The sequence below is a fragment of the Artibeus jamaicensis genome, unplaced genomic scaffold (assembly GCF_021234435.1).
Source record: "Artibeus jamaicensis isolate MK-2021 breed Jamaican fruit bat unplaced genomic scaffold, CSHL_Jam_final contig_3105, whole genome shotgun sequence".
NCBI classification, from domain to species: Eukaryota; Metazoa; Chordata; class Mammalia; order Chiroptera; family Phyllostomidae; genus Artibeus; species Artibeus jamaicensis.
The window spans coordinates 503,312-521,999 of NW_026521715.1; the positions used below are offsets into that span (position 1 = coordinate 503,312).

Sequence of the window (18,688 nt, forward strand, 5' to 3'; positions counted from 1 at the left end):
CGCAAGGGGCCCGGGGCCCTTGGAAGATTGTGGGGGTGGCCGCGCTGTCCAGCCCGAGGTCTGCTGTTGGACTCGTGGAACCTCGAAGAAGATGCCCACGGGCGCAGAGGTCAGGCTGCGAGGCTGAGCGCAGTCCTTGCTGCGGCCGCGGCACTTGGAGTGCGAGGGAGCTCCGGAGCCAGTCAGGAGTGTGCCGAGAGGACGAGGAGTGTCCACTGAGCACCCCTTGCCCAGATCCGTGGGGTTCGTAGTGAGCACTGGCTGGTCGGCCCGTATGGACGCGGAGTTCGCGGCCCCCTCCGGGCGCTGCAGAGCGACCCGGGCACAGGGGGCCCGCTGAGCGGCGGAATCACGTAGAGAACTTGTGCCCGCGGCCATGCCTCGGTGCGGAGCTTAGTGCGGAGAGTCACGGGGGGCCAGCCTGTGCTGTGGCTGTACCGAACCGCGCAGCCCCTGCGCCTGGAGTTCGTTTGCTGCGCGCTTCAGACAAGATGGCGCAGCCGGTCCGGGGATCGCTCAGAGCCCCGCTCCGCTTGCCTCGTCTTCTGTGGCTGCTGCTGCTGCTACTTTGGCTGGACCCCTCAGCGGCCGCGGCTGTCCCGCGGGTGCCCTGTGCCGCTGCCTGCACTTGCGCTGGGGACTCGCTGGACTGTGGTGGGCGCGGATTGGCGGCGCTGCCTCAAGACTTGCCTGCCTGGACGCGGAGCCTGTGAGTGCAGCTTTCTCCGCGCTCCCCGCGTGCTGGGCGCTGTCACTTGGGGCTGGGGCGGCTGGGGCGCTTCTCCCCGAAGGGTATGGGGGTTCATTTGTATGTGTGTGAAGTTGTATGGCCTGGAAAATTGTTATTGTGGATTGCAGTGATGAGATCGTGCACGGGTGTGTGGAGGAGAGAGGGTGGGCTGAGAAGTCTGCAGGAGAGAAGTGTGTGGGAGTGGTCTGGAGGTGAGCAAGCGTGGGTCGTGTGGGTCTGGAGGAGAGAAACGTGTGTCTCTTGTGGGTGTGGAGGTGAGTGTGACTGGGTCTCGAGGGCGAGCTGGTGTTTGGAGGTGAGGGAATGTGAAGTAAAAGTTTGGAGGTGAGGTGTTTGTGGGTGGAGAGTGGGAAACATCTGGAGGGGAGAGTGTGAGGATGTCGGTCTGGGGGTATATGGTTAAGTGTTTCTTTTTTCCTCTCCTTTAACCCAGCTCTTTGGTGTCTGAGCTCCGTGGCCTTCTAGTGGGTAATGAATGAAGGTGACTCTTGTCTCCATTTTTGCGTTTACATTATTTATGAGTGAAAGTGTGTGTGGAGCCGCCTTTTCACCCCCCCCCCCCCAGGATCATGTTGGGGTAACTTGGCTCTTATCAGGGCAGAAGGCAGCCTTCCCTGGAGTGCCCTCTAGTAAGGGGGGCTTTGAGAGTTCCTGGAAATCTGTGACTGCTGGGAGTTTGTCCTTGTGTTGGCATTTGAGGGAACTGTGGTCCAGACCTCTCTGTTCCCCGCGTGCACCCTTAGGCATATGATCCATTGGGGTGGGGTGGGGCCCACCCTTTAGCGTTTCTCCTTTACAAATGGTGCCACTTAGTTTTGGAGTAGTGCTAGCTACTTCAGAAGAGAGTGCCAGGGACTTGGTTGATTTAAGCGGAGTTTGTTTCAGCCAAAAGAGGCTCTTCTTTGCGTTGTCAGGATTTTGGCCTATAGAATTTAGTGGGACACTTATTGCAGGAAATTTGGGAGGAATAGACTTTTGTAAACATGGTGGAACATAACAGCTTTCCTGAACTTTTGAACAATTTGGTCCATTAGTCAGAATCCTGTTCAGTTATGAGTAATTAGCATCTCTGCAGAACTATTAGTGCCTTCCAGAAAAGGCCTAGCTTGAGTAGTCTACTTTTCAGTTGAGTAACTGGACATCTTTCCTAGAACATAGAACGGGCACAGTAATAACCTCAGGCATGACATTCACTGTTTAAAAAAGAGAAAACCCGTGACACAGGTTTTAACCAATTCCTATGGCCTGATCAAAGAAAATGTAGTCTGGATATCTTGCTGCCACAGTAGGGAAAAAGTTAATTCTGTTTGCATGTGAAGGTCCTGTACTTCTGAAGATGGGGCCCAGATTTAACTTGGACCACAGTACACATTGTTGGATGATCAAGTACTAGAGAGTTCTGAAGTGGGACCCTTTAGTTATGATTAGCCTTTCTCTTCATATTCTGCTGCTTCTGTGGAATTCACTGACTTACTGAAAACCAGTGGTTGTAGTTGGTTAACATAGGCAGTGGTTGTTATCAAACACTAGGAGCCAAACATTGCCTTTAGGTAGTATTTCATTTAGTCGGGGCAGTCTGGGGTATTGTGTTTTTTTTCTTTTACGTACTCTTAAGGTAGTTTTTTAAAAAGTAAAAAATAAAGTCATGTGAGCAGAATCTGAATAACTTCTTCACGCCCAATGCCATGTGTTAGTGGCATTGTGGAAAGGTACTTGGTTCCGAAGTGGTGACTTACCAGAGAGGACAGGATGTCCACTTATTTGCATTTTTCCTGTTGTCACAAGATCCACTTTACCTTGCCCTTTACTTTTTAGAGCAGAACTACTGGTTGTTTTTTTTGAGCATTCTGTGACCTAGGAGTGATGTTTAATGTGGCACAAAATACCTTTAAAATTGCAGTCTTCTTTACTCACACATTTGATGATCAGTAAATACCAAATCGGGTGTTTTGACCTTCAGTAGAGTTGATTGTACTGATTATAGTGTTAACTGATTAGATTTTAAGATTTGAAGAGTGTGACTTCTGGCTATACAGTGTTCAGTACAAAAACATTGGGGAACTGTTTTCTTTTTGATTAAAGAAAAATCAAGCTGATGTTTTTTTTCTTTAGACTTCAGTTTCCCCACTTAAATCATTACTCTTATTCTGAATTTTCCATCGGAATATTTATACAGTTTCTATTCCTGGCTATGATTCAGAAGACTTTAGGGAGAAAGTCTCTGTATGTATTAAAAAATATGTTGTAATTTCACCAAGATTACACCCTGTGAGTCTATATTGTATCTAGAAAAGTTTTTCACCTAAGTTACAATCCCATGATTGAGATTCACTGCAGCTAGTTCAACCAATTTCAGGCTGTGGGTTTAAGATAGAAAGGGTCTTGTGGCTTTATGGAATTTTTGTTTTTTGCTTTTGGAAACAGTATATCTAATTTTGGAACTGTTCTTAGGCTTAGCATAAGGAAATTAATACTTTTTAATAGTGAATGTACATACAGTTTGAATAGAAGGAATGGAGTGGTGTTCATTCCTGGAATCTGAGGACAGTTATTTAGCACAATAACTTGTAGTAGTCAAGCAGTAACTGAGTCTGCCATCCCATTACGTAGGTGAGATTGGCATAGTCCAACCAGCACATTCATAAATAGCACCAAGCACTGCCAAGCCTTATTCTAACTTCCCAGAACCTTAGAAATTGAACTTCTTAGAACTCAGATGTTTGCCTTCTTTGAAATTTTGAGAGCAAGGCTTCAGAAACCCTTCAGAAGAAGTTTTAAATACAATGTACTGTAGACTCTTATCTGTGGCATAATGTAGAGCACAGTGTTGCTAGTTTAACCTCTCTGGGGCTAAATGATGGCCCAGTGGGATTATGATAGGAAGGAAGCACAAACCCTGATTCTCATTCTCAGTGTGGAGGGAAGACAACGTGGCATTCAAAAGCAAAGATATTCACTAAGGGACACCAGATATGATTCACCTGTGCCACATGAAGAGGGATGTGTTGGTTGGGCTTCCTTGGATTAAATCTCCTTATGTGTTTGCAGTACCAAACCTGGGTGCCTTGAACTGTTGGTTTGGGCATGTACGTGATGCTCATGATTACTTTTGAAAATAAAAACAAAATTCAGTTGCTGTTGTAGTTGTGAAGCAAAGCGTGCTTTTGTCTTCAAATTTTCTAGTTGTGCTGGGAGGTCCAGGCATGCAGGGTGCTATGAATTAAGAATTTGGAAAATACTTCCCATCCTGTTTATGCAAATTAGATTTAAACTGCAAGTGACCAAATTGTTCAGGAACCCAACATGAGATTCTTTAAGGTTTTGTTGTGTTTATTGTTTATTTGTTTTAAGAAATAGATTATTGTCCGGATTGTCCTGAGGTCCTGACTTCTGCCCATTTCCATTTTATGTCCCTATATTACTTATCAAGGACACAGGAAACATTGATATCTTCCTACTTGTCAGGAAGGGCAAAGGGTGATTTGGAATAGCGAGTCTTTTACCCACAGGGAAATGGTGGAGAGAAAACCTGAAAGGTGTGGGGGCTTTCAGAGTTTTTGCTTTAGCTGGAACTCAGAGGACTTCTGGCAACTAATGTCAGAAGCACGGCCTTGCTTCCCTCCAGGCTGGGGCACTTGTCTGTTACTAGTTCTCCCACACCTTTTTTGAGTAAGGGGAAGCCTCCGGCAAATAGAATTGGTTGCCTTGAGAGAAAGACCCCTAACGTGAAATTATGGACATAAAATTTAATTTTTCAGTGCTTAGAGACCTCTGTCCAGGACCCATTGAGCTTTGTTGGCACAGTGTTCCTCTTGCCTTTAGGGTATGTCAGAGCTGTTCTTGCCTCCTTTTCCAAGGGACTTTATAAAAAAAAAGTGTGTTCATCTCTTTCCATAATTACATTTGGTCACTAGATTTCACAAACTTTGAGCTTTGGAATATGTTGTCATCAGTAATAATTCTTCATCTCCAAAAAGATGAAGATGATTCAGTGCAGTATAATGAGAACTAGATCCTAGTGGACACATCCCAGTGACCAGCATCAGAGCTCTGCTCCTGGAGATGAAGGTTTCCGTCCCTGCCCTGTTCCCCAGGCAGCCTTTCCTGAGCACGTTGGGATGGCCTCTGGCTGACCTTTCTCTCCCTCAGACACATGCTCACAATGAAAGGGCCTCTCCCTCATTCTGCAGAGGTGTCTCCTTGGTGCAGAGTCTTTTCAGCATCCTCTCTTTCAGGCTGGACAGGAATGCAAGAGAGCAGCAGGGTTTTGTGTGACTTAACAATGCACCTGGGCCCATTTTGTGCACCTGCTAAAGCCCTGAAGATCTGTTAGTGGGAAGGAAGGCGGAAGGAGGTAATTTAAAATAGCCTATGGTTATTTTAAAAGTGACATCCACAGGCAGAGGGATCTAGAAAAGGGGTTCATTGAGTTGAAAGTCAGTCTAAGCAATAAAGAATGTTGGTTGTCCCAGGTCTTCTTAATTTTTTTTTCTTATTTGTTTAAAACTCAAAGGGATTTCTCTCACATACCCATAGATTGAAGTTTCATGAGCAAGCCTAACTTTCAACTCTTTTTGAATGAGCTTGGTGACATTTACTCACGGGGGACCTTCCCCCTCCTCAGGACTGCAATTTGAAACCCTAGGGGTCTTTTCAAAGCAGTGGGACTCTAGGCCGTGTTAATATTCAGAGCTATTTACAGTGGATGCAGTTTCAAAGGCTGAAGGCATTGTCTTTAGACAGGAGGGTGGAGGGGAGCAGGAAGCATTCCCAGGCCCAGGAGGAGAAATATCTAAAAATCCCCAGTGTTCCTTGGCTTGTGGGAAATTCAGGGCTGTTAGTGGTTTTTTTTTTTTTTCATGACTTAAGCAAGCATGACCTTGAGGCAGTGGGTCCATTCCATCTACCTCCTGGCTCTACTTCATGTTGTGTGTCAGTAATGTGCTGGTCTCCTGCTTTTATTTTAAGAGAAGGTGTGGGAGTTGGTAAGAAGCTCACATCTGTTCTTAGCTTTCCATGCAAAGAAGTAGGACTTTGAAGACCAGAGGTGAAAGTTTCCACAGTAGTTTATCCTCTTAGAACCTGCACTTATTTTTTTTATACAACTGCAGGGTTTAGAATACTGTCCAAACTGACCAGTTAATTAGCCAGTTACATGTCTAGGGCTGAGAAATTTTCTAATGAAAAATTTGGTACATCTATTGTCATTAAGCAAAATGAATGGATAAAGATTGTATATAAAAAAAGAAAATTGTGGTTTGTGTCCCGTCCAATTGGAAGTTGCTAATTCGTATCCTGTCTTTTGGGGAGTGGATGTGCTTATGTATTTTTCATATGCAAAAGCTTTATGCATTATATACTTACATACGATTATTTTTTATATAATTTAATATTTTATATGTACTTTCTATCCAAGTACTTTATACATTGTCTTCTGAAACACAAACTATAAACCCAGTCTGTTTATAAAAGTCACTCTATTTTAAAAACAGCTATTTCTTTATTTCCGTGGGTTTCATGCTCTTGGTGTCTTGCTTTCAGTTATTTTTGATACCCTTTAAATGGGCAGTTGCTGCCCAGTTGAACCCCAGATCTTGGTTTGGGTTACTGATGGTGAAAAGAATGTGTGAGGGTAAAGCCTTCTTCAGTTTTATTCTGTGAAATGGGGAGGTTCTCATCTGATGATCACACTGAGTACACACCCTTCACTAGGAATAGTGATAAAGAGATGGAAAATTATTTCTGGGGTCCATTTCCTGGCTCCACTGCTCTGTAGCCATGTGTGTGATTTGGGGCAAACCTCTTTCCCTCATTTTTTAAAAGGGATCATAATATTCTATTTTATTGCTGCTGTGAGGACAAAGTTAGATGACACATTTGTTTTAGTCCAGTTTCACAATGTGGGTTGATCAACTTGCTGATGATCCCAGAGCACAATTTGAAAATTAAGGCCTCAGTACATCAAATTTTGCATCCTCTCATGCAAAGGCTCTGCAGGTCACATTTCCTGGTGACAAAGACCCTCCTGAGAAGAGTTTTTGATATGAAGACTTTTTTGATATGAAGACTTCTTTTGGATTGGACAGGGCGGCAGAGCTTATACCCAAGCAGCCTTCTCCCATAAAGTTTTTGGTGATACGTATAGAGAGAAACAGTGAAACTTCATGAGCCTTTGGGAAGCTCAGATAGACAGGCAGGAAGCTATGAACAGTTGCAACAAATTATGCAATTAGCAAAAATTATTGAGGTGGTTTAGCAACCTATTCCAGTTGTGCAACTACTACTATTAGCATTATCCTTTTGGGAGGTGAGATGGGGGAAGGAGGCAGGGAAGTGAGAGGACCTTAAACTAATAATTTTATCCTGTTATTTCCCAGGGTTTCATTGAAATTGAGCCTAACCCAGTTGCAAGTAACTCCTCTTGGTCAATAGCTTGGAAAAATGCAGGTGTGCACTTCAAACACGGGTTATGTTACAAACTATGGGGCCAGCTGAACCCTGTACTGTACCCAGTTTTCTTTGGGAATAGTTGAAAGAGAAGGAGGTGTGAGGGGAAGTGATTGTTGGGTTCTATGCAGAGAGCTGGAGAGCTCTGAAATTTTTCATTTGTTTTGGTTTGCTTGCAGTGCTAAAATAGCTTTATAGGGGACCTTGGGCGGTGAGCACAATCACCTGAGAAATCTGTTAAGGATGTCATCTGAAGAGCCACGTGTGGTGGCTTCTTTGCACCTGTACCCATGTCCCTTCCCCAGTGAGTGGCCACAACTGACAGCCTTGCCCACATCAACGGCTACAATTATTTGCTTCTTTACTGTTTAATCTACCACAACCAGTAAAGCCCATTGTGTGAACAACCAATCCGTTCATCCCTGCAAGTCTAACATGTCTTGGTTTCCTTATGAACCAGAGGCAGGTTCCAATCACTGCTTGTTTAGTTTGTTTTGGCAAAAAATGCCATTCAGAGAGTTTAACGAAATCATGACCTGTCTCTTTTTAAGCACTTTACATTGATTATCCTTTAAACTTTTGTCATGCACAAGTTTGTAATCTTTTAGATATCAAGATCATAAGGAAGAAATGAATGAAATGAGTGAGGGTCTGTCTCAAGTAGAATTAGCTCGATGTTGAGAAACAAGGTAGAGATATAGATAGTAGTTCTTTTTTTTACAATGTAATCTTCTAAGACTTTTTTATGTAGCATTTAGCAGATGTCCCTCCACCCTCACTTCCTGACCTTTGCTCCTTCCATCAATTTATAATTTGCCGTTCAAATAATTTGCTGGTTATGTCAGTCAGAGCATACATTGCACTGATAAATCCCTACCTACTTGATGGTGCCTGTTAGATACAATGAAAAGGACTGGGCAGTTTTGAACTGGGGACAAATAATCTCACCTTAGTTCCAAGTCTTGTAGTTGTTGCGTTCTTTGTATGGAAGCATTTATACGTACCTCCAAGTCTTAGCACGTTGGGCTGGGTGAAAAGAAATTGATATGCTGGGCTCTGCATAGGCAGTGACAGCTATAACTGATTGGGAAGTTGGTGGTTGGAGATAGAGCATCTTTTTCTTGTGAGGAGATCTGAAAAGTCTTTTTTGTTGTTTTTAAGATTTTAATGTACTTATTTTTAGAGGAGAAGGGAGGGAGAAAAAGAGGGAGAGAAACATCAATGTGTGGTTGCCTTCTACATGCCTGGTACTGGGGACCTGGCCTGCAACCCAGATATGTTCCCTGACTGGGAATCAAACTAGTTGTTACCCTTTGGTTCACAGGCTGGCACTCAGTCCACTGAGCCATACCAGCCAGAGCTGAAAAGTCGTATTTAAAGCAAAATTCTGATTAAGGGAACATTGAATACGCAGCCAAGTACTTTAAATAAACTAATTCCCTTCTGTTGGTATAGGGTGTTTTTTCTTCCCCTTTACTATGGGGATGACAGACATCTAATGCAAGTAGACAAATATGTACCATCCCCCAGCTCTTTGATCTACTTCCCAATGTACTTCTCCTCTCCAAGCAAGTCTAGGCCTATCATTTCATTTGTAAATGTATATGGTTTTTAAAAATAGCTTTATTGAGATTTAATTCAAGTATAATATAATTTACTAAGGGATGTTTTAAGATGTTCACATTTGAATTTGAACAACTTTTGAAAATTTTCAGCTTTTTATTTTTTTATTTTTTTTTCTTAATTTTTTATTGATTATGCTGTTACAGTTATTCTATTCCCCCTTTCATTCCCCTCTACCCTACCCCCCCATCCCCACCATTACCCCCCTTTTAGTTTATGACCATGTGTCTCAAGTTCTTTAGATTCTATATTTCCCATGCTATTCTTGCTCCCCCATCTATTTTCTATCTACTGTCTATGCTACTTATTTTCTGTACCTTCTCCCCCCTTCTCCTCCTCCCACTCCCCTGTTGCTAACCTTCCTTGAGATCTTCATTTCTGTGTTTCCACTCCTGATCTAGCTGTCCTTTTAGTTTGCTTTCGTTTTAGGTGTGGTTGTTAATAACTGTGAGTTTGCTGTCCTTTCACTGTTCATGTTTCTTTAACTTCTTTTTCTTAGACAAGTCCCTTTAACATTTCATATAATAAGGGCTTGGTGATGATGAACTCCTTGAATTTGATCTTATCTGAGAAGCACCTTATCTGTCCTTCCATTCTAAATGAAAGTTTTGCTGGATAGAGCAATCTTGGTTGTAGGTCTTTGGATTTCATGACTTGGAATACCTCTTTCCAGCCCCTTCTTGCCTGTAAGGTCTCTTTTGAGAAATCTGCTGACAGTCTGATGGGGACTCCTTTGTAGGTGACTGTCCCCTTAGCCCTTGCTGCTTCTAGGATTCTCTCCTTCATTTTAATTTTGGCTAATGTAATTATGATGTGCCTTGGTGTGTTCCTTCTTGGGTCCAACTTCTTTGGGACTCTCTGTGCTTCCTGGATTTCCTGGAAGTCTATTTCCCTTTGCCAGATTGGGGAAATTCTCCTTTATTATTTGTTCAAATAAGTTTTCCACTGGTGGCTGTGCCTTTCCCCCTTCTGGTACCCCTATAATTCGGATGTTGGAGCGTTTAAAGATGTCCTGGAGGTTCCTAAGACTCTCCTCATTTCTTTGAATTCTTGCTTCTTGACTCTTTTCTGTTTGGCCATTATTTGCTTTCTTCTGGTCCACTCCATTGATTTGAGTCCCAGTTTTCTTTTCATTGCTATTGGTGTCCTGTGCAATTCCATTCATTTCAATTAGTTTTGCCTTCATATATTTGTCTAATTTGTCGGTATAATCAACCAGTTCTGTGAGGATCCTGGTGACCAGTGTTTTAAACTGTGCGTCTGAGAGTTTTGCTATTTCTTCATCGCTTAGATCTATGGGCTCTGGGGCTTTGAGATCTTCTTGCGATATTTTTGGTCTGTTTGGGCCCTTTAAGTGTGAGAAGCGGCGCCTTGGACTCCCAGGTCGCTGGGTTGTGACGCTGTATGTGGGGGCGTGGTCAGAGCGGGGAAATGGCAACCCCCTCTGCTGTTTCTCATAGCTGGGTGAGGAGCAGCACCTTAGGTGGTTCACTTGGGCCGGGCCACTCGGAGTCGCTGGGTTATGACGCTGTATGTGGAGGTGGGGTCAGAGCGGGGAATTGGCGGCGCCCTCCACTGCCACTTGCTGCGGGGACTTGCCTGGCCCTGGTCCAACCGCCCACTCCCTCGCCTGTCCGCCAGCGCACAAATGCGTGACCACAGTCAACACGCAGCACCGCTCCCCCGCTGTCTCCCCCGCGGTCGCTCGCCTGGTCGCTTGCTTGGTCGCTCACTAGGTCCAACCCTGCGCCTGGATTCCGCGCCTGAGTCCGGCTGACCGAGTCCTCCTGTGCAATCCTGCTCCACCAGCCGCTGGTTTCGCCCCTTACCGGTCAGGCTGAAGAATTTGTTGTTAACGGACTTCCGAAAAGTTCAATTTTCCGTGTTCTGGCTGTGTTTTCTGTTGCTAATATTTAGTTGTCTCTAAACTTGGCTGTGTGAGAAGGCACGGCACATCCACCTATGCCTCCATCTTGGCGGAAGTCCAGCCAGCTTTTTATTTTGTGGGTTTTTTTATTTTTATTTTTTTGCAAAGGGAATTTTGGTAAGCTCTGTATTTACAGAATGTTTATTGAGCATATACAGTGTACATTATTATTGATTATGCCATTACAGTTGTCCAATTTCCCCCCTTCATTCCCCTCTACCCTGCACACCTGCTCCCCCACCATTCCCCCCTTTGTTTATGTCCATGTTTCACAAGTTCTTTAGATTCTATATTTCCCATACTATTCTTGCCCTCCCTCCTGTCTATTTTCTACCTACCATCTATGCTACTTATTTTCTGTACCTTCTCCCCCCTTCTCCTCCTCCCACTCTTCTGTTGCTAACCCTCCATGTGATCTTCATTTCTATGGTTCTGCTCCTGATCTAGCTGTCCTTTTAGTTTGCTTTTGTTTTAGGTGTAGTTGTTAATAACTGAGTTTGCTGTCCTTTCATTGTTCATCTTTTTTTTATCTCCTTTTAGATAAGTCCCTTTAACATTTCATTAATTACTTTTGCTGGTGTTTATTTTTTAATATATTTTATTATGTTATTACATTTGTCCCATTTTCCCACCTTCACTCCCCTCTACCCTGTAACAGCCCCTCCTATCCACATTCCCCACTTTAGTTCATACATGTGTCATACATAAAAGTTTTTTGGCTTCTACTCTTCCCATACTATTCTTACACTCCCCGTCTATTTTCTACCTACCATATATGTTAGTTAATCTCTGGGCCTTTTCCCCTTCTCTCCCTGTCCCACTCCCCTATTGATAACCCTCCATGTGGTTCTGTGGTTTGGTTCCATTTCTGTGGTTCTGTTCCAGTTCTAGTTGTTTGCTTAGTTCGTTTTTGTTTTTGTTTTACGTGTGGTTGTTAATAATTGTGAGTTTGCTATCATTTTAGTGTACATATTTTTTATTTTCTTTTTCTTAGATAAGTCCCTTTAACATTTCATATAATAAGGGCTTGGTGATGATGAATTCCTTTAACTTGACTTTATTTGAGAACCACTTTATCTACTCTTCCATTCTAAATGAAAGCTTTGCTGGATAGAGCAATTTTGGATGTAGGTCCTTGCCTTTCATGACTTGGAATACTTCTTTCCAGCCCCTTCTTGCCTGAAAGGTCTCTTTTGAGAAATCAGCTGACAGTCTGATGGGAAGTCCTTTGTAGGTGACTCTCCCCTTATCTCTTGCTGCTTCTAGGATTCTCTCCTTTATTTTAATCTTGGGTAATGTAATTATGATGTGTCTTGGTGTGTTCCTTCCTGGGTCCAACTTCTTTGGGACTCTCTGAGTGTCCTGGATTTCCTGGAAGGCTATTGCTTTTGCCAGATTGGGGAAATTCTCCTTTATTATTTGTTCAAATAAGTTTTCCACTTGTGGCTGTTCCTCTTTCCCTTCTGGTACCCCTGTAATTCGGATGTTGGAAAGTTTAAAGATGTCCTGGAGGTTCCTAAGCCTCTCCTCATTTTTTTGAATTCTTGTTTCTTCATTCTTTTCTGTTTGGTCATTTTTTTTCTTCCTTCTGGTCCACTCCCTTGATTTATGTCCTTGTTTCCTTTCCATCACCATTGGTTTCCTGTGCATTTCCCTTCATTTCGATTAGTTTAGCCTGCATTTGTTTCTCTAATTTGTAACTAAAATCAACCAGTTCTGTGAGGATCCTGATCACCAGTGTTTTGAACTGTGCATCTGATAGATTGGCTATCTCTTGGTCGCTTAGAGTTACTGGCTCTGGGCCTTTGAGCTGTTCTTCTTGAGCCGTAGTGTTTTGGTCTGTTCACGCCTGTTCGGTATGAGGGGTGGAGCCTTAGGTGTTCACCAGGGCGGGGCCACCCAGGTCGCTGGGTTGTGACACTATATGTGGGGGCGGGGTCAGTGAGGGGCAGTGGTGTTTGTTCTGCTCTTTTGGATTTCGGTTTACACTACTGCTTCCCGAAAGCAAACTGCCCATCCCCATGCCAGCTCCCAGGTGTGTGGGCCTGTGTACCCTCCAGGATCCTGTGGGTCTCTCCAACAAACTCTCTGTGAGCCTGGGATCTTTTCCCGGCACCTCGACCTTGAAAGTTTTTCCAATTGGTACTTTTAGGCTTTAATCCCTGGCTCTGGGGCCCTGTGTTGCACAGTCTGTCTCACTGTCCGTTTTTTCACCTGGTTTATCTGCGTGTGAATGTGTGACCAAGGTCCACAGCTGCCTTGCGCCCCCACTGGGTCTGCCCATTGCCACCCCATGCCTGGGATCTGCCAACCACAGCCCGTGCACCTGGGTCAGTCTGGCCACTTTTTCCTGCGCAACCCTGCTCCACCAGCCGCTGACTCTGCCCCTTTTACCAGTGTGGCTGAATGGTTTGTTGTTGTCAGACTTCTGTACAGTTCAGTTTTCTGTGTTTTGGCTGCCTTTTTGTTACTAAAACTTTGTTGTCTTTAAACTTGGTTGTGCGAGTAGGTACAGTGTTTCCACCTACAGCTCCATCTTGGCTGGAAATCCCAACAAACTCTGTGCATTATTAATGTATCTTTTCAGAATACAGGGCTTTTTTCTTTTAAGGGAGGGGCTTCAAAAGTGCTTTTGTCCTGGAGGCTTTGCCAGAACTCTCCTCTCTCCCTCTGTAGCTCTCAATGGGGAAGTTTCTACTGTGCTATTTAATTGTTGATTGGAATCCATTAGTGAACAAACATAATTGCAAATGGGTCATTTAAAAACTGACTTTTCAGATATTGTTACTTAATAGAAGGATAATTAGCCATTGGTTGTAGTTAAATCCTAAGTCTGAATTGAGTTAACTATTGTTTACTCTGTAAGGCCTGACCCTCCAGCTGTGGCTACTTGAGGCTGTTTTAAATAGAGTTTAGGGCACTGTGTAAGAAAATCCTCAGAAAGCAAAGAACTAGGTTCCTGGAACCCTCTGTGCTTGATTTAAGCTTCATACAGATTTAAAATACTTTTCTCCAAGTAACTGCAGAATGGTTTTGTTCTGTTTGTGAAAGTCCATAGTTTAATTTCTCCACAGCCTGTTACTTGGTTGGTTTGGAGCCCCTTTTAGAATAGATTTCATGATGGCTACAGCTTAATTAGGTCTGAATGGGGGTCAGTCACATAGTCTTCCAAGCTCCATTCACTTGGTCACAGTTTATGGAATGATTTCTATATTCTGTTTGTGAAAATATAACTTTACATAGATTATGGAGTGTTCAATGGTTTTAAACGCTGTCCAACATGGTCAGGTTAAACTCATGGATATATTAAGCTTCATTAAATTTATATGATATTTAATTAGATACCATCTTATAGTGGATTCTGTGTTTAGAAAAGTGGAAGCACATGCCAAAGAGTTTTTAAAAATTTATGCGGGAAAATACTTACAATTGAGAAATTCCAACTAGGAATTTAATTTCTATTTTGCACATTGAGAGAACTTCATTTTTCATTTGATTTCAGCAGTGTAAGTACCTTGGTCTAGCACTCTGTGTCTTACCTATATTTCTGTTATTTTCAATGAAAAATTTTGTCTGTGATTTCCTCCTTCCCCCTGAGTTGGTGTGAGTTTCTGGCACACAGACTCCCAGTGCTTGCAGAACTTGTAAACAGCCAGAAGAGCTCCTTGCTCCCAGGAAGTTGGTTGTTGATGAAACAGAGTGATGGATGCAGACGCAGTTTGAATGGGACAGCGTTCCTTCCGAATTTGGGAGGGAGGAGATCCAGAAAGCAAGGAGAAAAAGAAAGCTTTTTCATCTGTTAAGGTTTGCCTCAGCCCAAATTCTTTTGAATGTTTTGGTGTCTGTGAGGGCACTGTTGGCCATGGATGGTTTGGCCTCATCAAGGTGTGTGCTTTGCCTAAGAGAAAAATCAGGAACTCTTCTGTGGAGAATTTTGGATTCTTTCACAAGTTTACTTGAAAGAACAGTACTTAGAAATTAAATTATATTGAATTCCAGATTGTCTTAAAGACTGGCAAATATTTTGGGGGGGGTGGATCTAGGGAACTTATTATTATATATGAAGTCTTAAAGTTCAGTACATCTTTCTGGTCAGAAAGGAACCCACATTTTCATTAAGCTTCTTTAAGAGGTTCTTGATCAGACAGGAATAAAACTACTGACTTAACATGAAAAAAATTAATTTTCTTAAAGCTGTGAAGGCAGGAATGTGATAGGATGTGAAAGTAGTCCATGGCTGGGTCAGGAAACCTTGGGGTTTTGTCCCAGCCTTGCCCCTGCCTGGCAGTGTGACCTTGGATTAACCAATTAATTTCCTTTATATAAAGGGATGTATGACTTTAAAAACTTGTCAATTTCAGGTTTATGATTTTTATCCCACTTCAAACAAAAAGGGAATAAATTTACTACTTATTGGATGGTAGGAATTAGTAAATTGATCTGTGTGCCTAGGATACTTAAAAATAATTTTTGCAGGGTCAGTGCTTCTGAGTGGAATCTTCAGATTTGTAACCTGCTTAAATAGGGTGTGCATGGGATCTTTCAGTGAGGGAACCTTTTGTGTTGTTGAAGGGGAGAAAGGACTCCCTGGTATTTCTTTCTTTACTGCTGCAATCTTTTTCCCTCTGACTCAAAGAGAACTGTGGGAACTGGTACAGACTGACTTAAGATCATTGATTTTGCTTCTGAAAACTTAGGTTAGAAACAGCAAATGAATTAAGGGCACATTTTCCCAAAGAGTTGCCTATCTCTGCCTTTCTTAGGGCCACTGCAGGCAGCATCTGTCTTAAGTAAGCCTTTAGTGCATAGTTGGGATGAGCGCAGTTGTAGGTGATGCCAATAAACTGCCTTAAATGACTGTCACCAAAGGAAGGGCAGCTACGCTTCCCTGTCTGTCCTTTCTAAGCTGGCTCACCATTGACTGCGTGCAAGGAACATGGATAACAGAGTAGCTTTCCACCTTCTTTTATTATTAAGATTTTATTTATTTAACTTTTTAGAGAGAGGGAAAAGGAGGGAGGAAGAGAAGGAGAAAAATGTCAATGTGTAGTTGCCTCATATGCATGCCCCCTGGGGACCTGCCACAACCCAGGCCTGTGCCCTGACTGGTAGTCAAAACTGTGACCGTTTGGTTTACAGGCTGGCCTCAATCCACTGAACCACACCAGCCAGGGCGCTTTCTACCTTTTTACCAGAGTTAGTGTGTACCGTTCAAGGTAGAAACTCAGCAACTTAGTATGTACAGTTGGGTGATTTGATTTCTCCAATTGTGGTCTTTTGGCGGGGTGGGAGGTGTTAACTTTATACCACATCTATCCATCTGACTGGGTTTTCATCGGTTTTGGCTTAGACAAATGCTATTCTTGAAAATCATGATCGCTATCAAAACTGGACTCCTTGAAAGACTTTATTTGTCTTTTATTTTCTCTTTTGAATTTTATTTTCTCTTTTGAATATCCACCTTTCTTCCACATGGAGTTTGTTAATTCCTTGAGTGGAAATTCCTGGACTTTTCTCTTCCACTCATTCTTTGTCATGTAAATTTTCATAAGGAGGAAACTTCGGATATTTTCCCTTTTTCTTTAGAACAAATTCTTGGAATTTGGAAACTTGTTTGGGGATGCAACTAAAATGCCGTGAAATTGGAGGCACAGTTAGTGGTTTGGAACTTCTTGATAGGAAGTTTAACAGGAATTAGGGACTAATTTAGGAGTAAAGCAAATAGTCCAAAGAACTACACTTCTTTTTCCTTTTAAAAATTCTCCTTTAAGACTTAAAGGTGGCATTTTCCTATGTGCTTTCTGAGGTCAAAATAGGGCAAATAATTTGCCTACCCTTCCACTAGCCTCTTGTCAGTGTCAGTCTCTCTCTTATTTACTTGCCCTTATTCTGGTGAATGTTTTTTTTTTTTTTTAATCTAATTCTCTCCTAGAGGATTCTCAGTCTGTCTGGTTAGTTAAGTTTTCACAGATCCCTGTCTTTTTTCTCTACTTTGACTTGAAAGCAGCAGGGATTGTTCAATTTAATGTGCCTAGGAATCCCTCCCTACTTATTGCCCTATGACTTTCCTTCATAAGACTTGGCACCTTTTTTCTGGGCAGAAATGATCTCACACATTTTCATTGTTTCCCAAAGGGGTTCTGAGATTTACTCCTGAAGATTCCTTCTAATTGACCTGTGTGGAGGACTTAACAAAAGTATTTTGGAACTGAGGTAGAAGTAAAAGGTATTTTGTGCTGAGGAACCGTGTTCCCTTGGAGAGAGGGGCGGGAGGGGGGTTAAGGGATGAATTCAGAGGCTTTCTCCAGTTACCAGTGCTCCTCACAGAGCAGGCTTTCAGTGAGAAGTACAGCGTGTGGATTTTCTGATATTATATGTCATAGAGAAGTTTTGGAGAGAATATTTGACCTAAAACAACAATTATGGATGGTCCTTCTTTCCTTTTCCCCTTTCTCCTGATTTTCTACTTGCTGTTTGAGAACCACTTCAAAGAATCAGATGTGTTGGTACCCGACGCCATGCAGTCATTGTTAAAAGAATTTGAAAATATAATTGAAAACAAACTTTGTTGAGCAAAGCAGATCTAGGCGAGTTCTTACTTTGAGGAAGAAGGGGATTCCAAGTTTTTCCTCTATTTGGCGCTGATGTCTCTGAACACTTGTTCTGTGAGATGAATCATCTGTGAATTCTCCATCTGGGAGTTATATATTGGGAAATGTCTTTCTTTTTAAATGTAGAGAAAACACAAAAGCTTAAAGTTACAGTGTAGTTGGAAAATTCTAGTCAGAGTTTTAAAAAATGAACATTGAGGTAAAATTGGCCAAATAATTAGGCTTGAGATTGTGATACCTAAAATAGACACATCCGTATATAGAAAGCAGAGTGACAGCCACACTTATTATTGGGACCCCTCCCCTTTGTTTTGAGATGGATATTTTGAATTTTTTATAAATACCAAATAATCAGAATCACCAGTTAAGGCAAATATGACTTGTGAGTCTGAATTTATTTTAGTATTTGTCTTCAACTCTTCAAGTAACTTCAAGCCGTGTTAACCAGTGAAAAGCCCAGAAGAGTGCAGTGTTAAAGGGCCCCTGGCCCTTACACAGCAGTGTTGAGGCTGAGTCCTTGTCCTCCATAAAGCCCTGCTTCCTTCCACAGGTGTAGTGGCAGTGGGGGTGACGCAGCCATGATGTTAGGTGGCAGCCAGCTTCCTGGGTGACCTTGGGTAATTTACTCAGCCTCCCCCTGAGTCAGTATCCTTTTCCGTTAAAAGGATAATTGTAGTGTCTACCTCACTAAACTTGAAATGAGGACCAAATTGAAATACTTCACAATTTTTAGAGGAGGACCTAACACATAGTCAGAACCTGAGGAAGATTAGTCATTATTATTATAACTATAGCAGTAAGAGAAGTTCACATTTTTGTAGCAGGACCTATGTACATTAACTAATTTAATTATCCTCTTAACTCTGTGAAATACATTACCTCCATATTATGCATGAGGCCCAGAGTGGTTGACTGACTTGTCCAGGGTCTCACACTTGCCGAAGTTGGAACTTAAACCTGACTCTGCATGATTGTATTCAGAAAGAATACTGTGAGACTACTCCTGTCTGCCTACTTGTGTTTGTCTTGTCCCTCCAAGTCTGTGAGTTCCTTGAGGCCAGTGATTGGTCCTTCACCTCTTCTGGGGCCTGCATGTAGGGCTAGTGCTCTGGAATGGTGTCTGAATGTGACCTTGAACAGCACGCTTCTTGTTGGCAGGTGGTGTGTAGAGTCCATTTTTGGTGTGCCCCTTTGATGAAGGGGGTGCTAGCATATGTCTTGCCATCTGTTGTTTATTGTTTCTGTTAGGTTGTGGTTTGTGTTCCTGTTCCACATTTCTTTGGCTTCTGGAGCAACTGAGAATATTATATACTCAGGGATCAAAAAAAG

The 18,688-nt window shown here is 42.6% G+C and overlaps 1 protein-coding gene across 2 annotated transcripts in view; it reads left to right on the forward strand.

Moving 5' to 3' along the window:
* The first annotated feature begins 336 nt into the window (after positions 1–336).
* The window catches only part of LRIG1 (leucine rich repeats and immunoglobulin like domains 1), a 106,884-nt gene continuing 88,532 nt past the window's right edge, over positions 337–18,688 (forward strand). For both annotated transcript variants that reach the window (XM_037135514.2, XM_037135515.2), the window contains exon 1: positions 337–709. In XM_037135514.2, coding sequence (XP_036991409.2) covers positions 492–709 — 218 coding nt within the window. In that variant the 5' untranslated portion in view covers positions 337–491. The remainder of the gene's footprint in view (positions 710–18,688) is intronic.